This window comes from Otolemur garnettii, unplaced genomic scaffold (assembly GCF_000181295.1).
Source record: "Otolemur garnettii isolate 467f Iridium unplaced genomic scaffold, OtoGar3 scaffold00159, whole genome shotgun sequence".
Classification (NCBI taxonomy): Eukaryota; Metazoa; Chordata; class Mammalia; order Primates; family Galagidae; genus Otolemur; species Otolemur garnettii.
Window position 1 is genome coordinate 1,517,496 of NW_003852554.1, and position 2,540 is coordinate 1,520,035.

The window sequence follows — 2,540 nt, forward strand, 5'->3', positions numbered from 1 at the left end:
GGCTGGGCATTCGTTATGTATTGATAAAGAAACGTTTCATAGCTGAAGTCGTAGCATTTCCTGTAACTGGACTTCTCAGCAACTTCTTCAGGATCATAGCTGGTATATCTATCTCTAAGGGAGTGAGTTTTCTATGCTTCTACCCACGCACTTCACCTACTTCTACTTTATAACTGTCTTGGTGACAAAGCAAACAAAAATACATCTTCCTTGCTCCCCTCATTTTTAAAGGTGTAGGTATATTTTATACATTTAAATGGGTGAGTGGGCATACTTCTGAAGTTCTAAGAGTGGTTTGATAGAAAGAAGAAAAATTAAAGAAAATGAAGGAGAATTCTTCTTTGCCTCTTTGTCTCACCCTCTGTTTGTTTATTTTTTGAGACAGAGTCTCACTATGTCACCCTCAGTACAGTGCCGTGGTGTCACAGCTCACAGCAACCTCAAGCTCTTGGGCTTAAGCGATTTTCTTACCTCAGCCTCCCAAGTAGCTGGGATTATAGGTGCCTGCCACAACGCCTGGCTGTTTTTCTGTTGCAGTTGTCATTGTTGTTTTAGCTGGCACAAGCCTGGTTCCAACCCACCAGCCTTGATGTATGTGGTCAGCACCCGACCCTCTGAGCTATGGGCGCCACCCTCTCGCCCTCTCTTTTATAATTTTCTTTCTTCTCCTTCCTTTCCAGTTCTTTCCTTCATTTCTTTCCACCTTCTATATCAGGCAGCAATTCATATAAACATTCTTTGATGTTATTGGTAGTCCTAATGCCTGAATAGGTGAAGCTATCTCAAAGTAGATAATGTCATTCCAACTGAAAATGTTAGTCTACTTGGTAAGTGCAACCGTGGTAGGAGAGGTAACTCTCATGCTTGTGGATGTTAAGTAATGCTTTTCCAGTTACTCTTCTTTCTGCCTGGTAGCCTGATGTCTTTCCCACATATCCAGATATTTGGCAAACCCCAATCCTTATTCAAGAGACTTTTCAAAAGCTCAGATGTAATGGCTTCTTTGCTACTGATTGTCCCAAACCTAAGTGACTCCTACTTTAGGTTTTTCATACCTCTCTAATAGCCCATAGTAGACTCTGTTATTGTTGTTTACTTATCTTTCACTAGACCGTGAACTTTCCAAGGTTAGGAACTGTATCTTCTTATTTTATTTTATTTTTTTTTTTTTAGGAACCGTATCTTCTTACTTCCTTGGATTAGGTATATGGCCAATAAATGTTTATTGGCTACTCATTCTTTAGGTAGGCCTTGTTACCTGTTTTCAAGCGCCTTACTGTCAAAAAGGGATTGGCTCACACTTGTAATCCTAGCACTTTGGGAGGCCAAGGAGTTTGAGACCAGCTGAGCAATAGCGAGATGCTATCTACATAAAAGTTAGAAAAAATAGCTGGGTGTGGTGGCACATGCCTATAGCACCAGCTACTCAGGAGGCTGAGGCAGGAGGATCGCTTGAGCCCAAGAGTTGGAAGTTGCAGTGAGCATTATGATGCCACTGTACTCTAGTCCAGGGAACAGAGCAAGACTATGGCTCAAAATAAGAAAAAGGTGACTATCAATCAAAGATAACCACAATACAAACTAGAATGCAGTTAGTGCAGTGGAGAAGGAAGAAAATCACTTCTTTTTGTTGTTGGTCTTTTTTTTTTCTCGTTTGTGATTCTTCCAAGCCAAAAAAAATCACTTCTTGCTGTGGGAATTAATGATACCTCGGTTACTCCATGCTTTATGGATGAGGTAGCATTTGAAGTGGGCCTGGAAAAATAAATGTGAAATGTGGCATTAATGGTATTAGCTTTTTGCACTTCTTGATGTCTTTATTAAAATGATTTAAGTTCACAGGGGCTATATTATTTGACATGTATTCCAAAAGCCTTAAACACTAGAGTTACCTAGAGTTAGTTCACCTGTTTTTGATTTTGAATCAGCTGATTTATACAAAGGAATATATTTTGTGGGATTGTCAGTGTGTATTCTTGTGGATGCCAGTAATAAATTTAGGAATTAATGTTTGAGATTAGATATTTTTCATGTCTGAAAGTTACTAACTGAAAGATGACATGAAATGTGGTTTCTGTTTCTCACATTGATTTTCCTTACTCATTTTAGCTACAGACCCTTTCGCTTCTGTTTTTGGAAATGAATCATTTGGAGATGGATTTGCTGACTTCAGCACATTGTCAAAGGTAATCTGCAGTAAATTAATGGGAAGGAAAGGTATACTTTGTTTCCAATAAAGGAGCAATGCTTTTCTTTGTATAAAGGTCTCACAAAGTTGCAACTTGATTTCAGTAAGTCATAGCAAATGTTGATTTCAGATAGAAATGAAAGAAAAGAGGTAAGAATCCTAGCACTTTGGGAGGCCAATGCAGGAAAATCACTTCTTGTCTCAAAAACAGTCTCACTCTTGTTGCCCAGGCTATTCCCGGGGAGTCATCCCAGCCCACAGCAACCTCAAACTCTTGGGATTAAGCAGCCCTCCTGGCTTGGCACCTGTGGCTCAAGTGGCTAAGGCACCAGGCACATACACCTGAGCTGGC

At 39.9% G+C, this 2,540-nt stretch overlaps 1 protein-coding gene across 1 annotated transcript in view; it reads left to right on the plus strand.

Annotated features, from left to right (window-relative positions):
- Positions 1-2,540, plus strand: part of EPS15 (epidermal growth factor receptor pathway substrate 15) — a 166,378-nt gene that overhangs the window by 153,087 nt on the left and 10,751 nt on the right. The window contains exon 22 of the mRNA XM_012811472.2: positions 2,110-2,186. Within this exon, the coding sequence (XP_012666926.2) occupies positions 2,110-2,186 (77 nt within the window). The remainder of the gene's footprint in view (positions 1-2,109; positions 2,187-2,540) is intronic.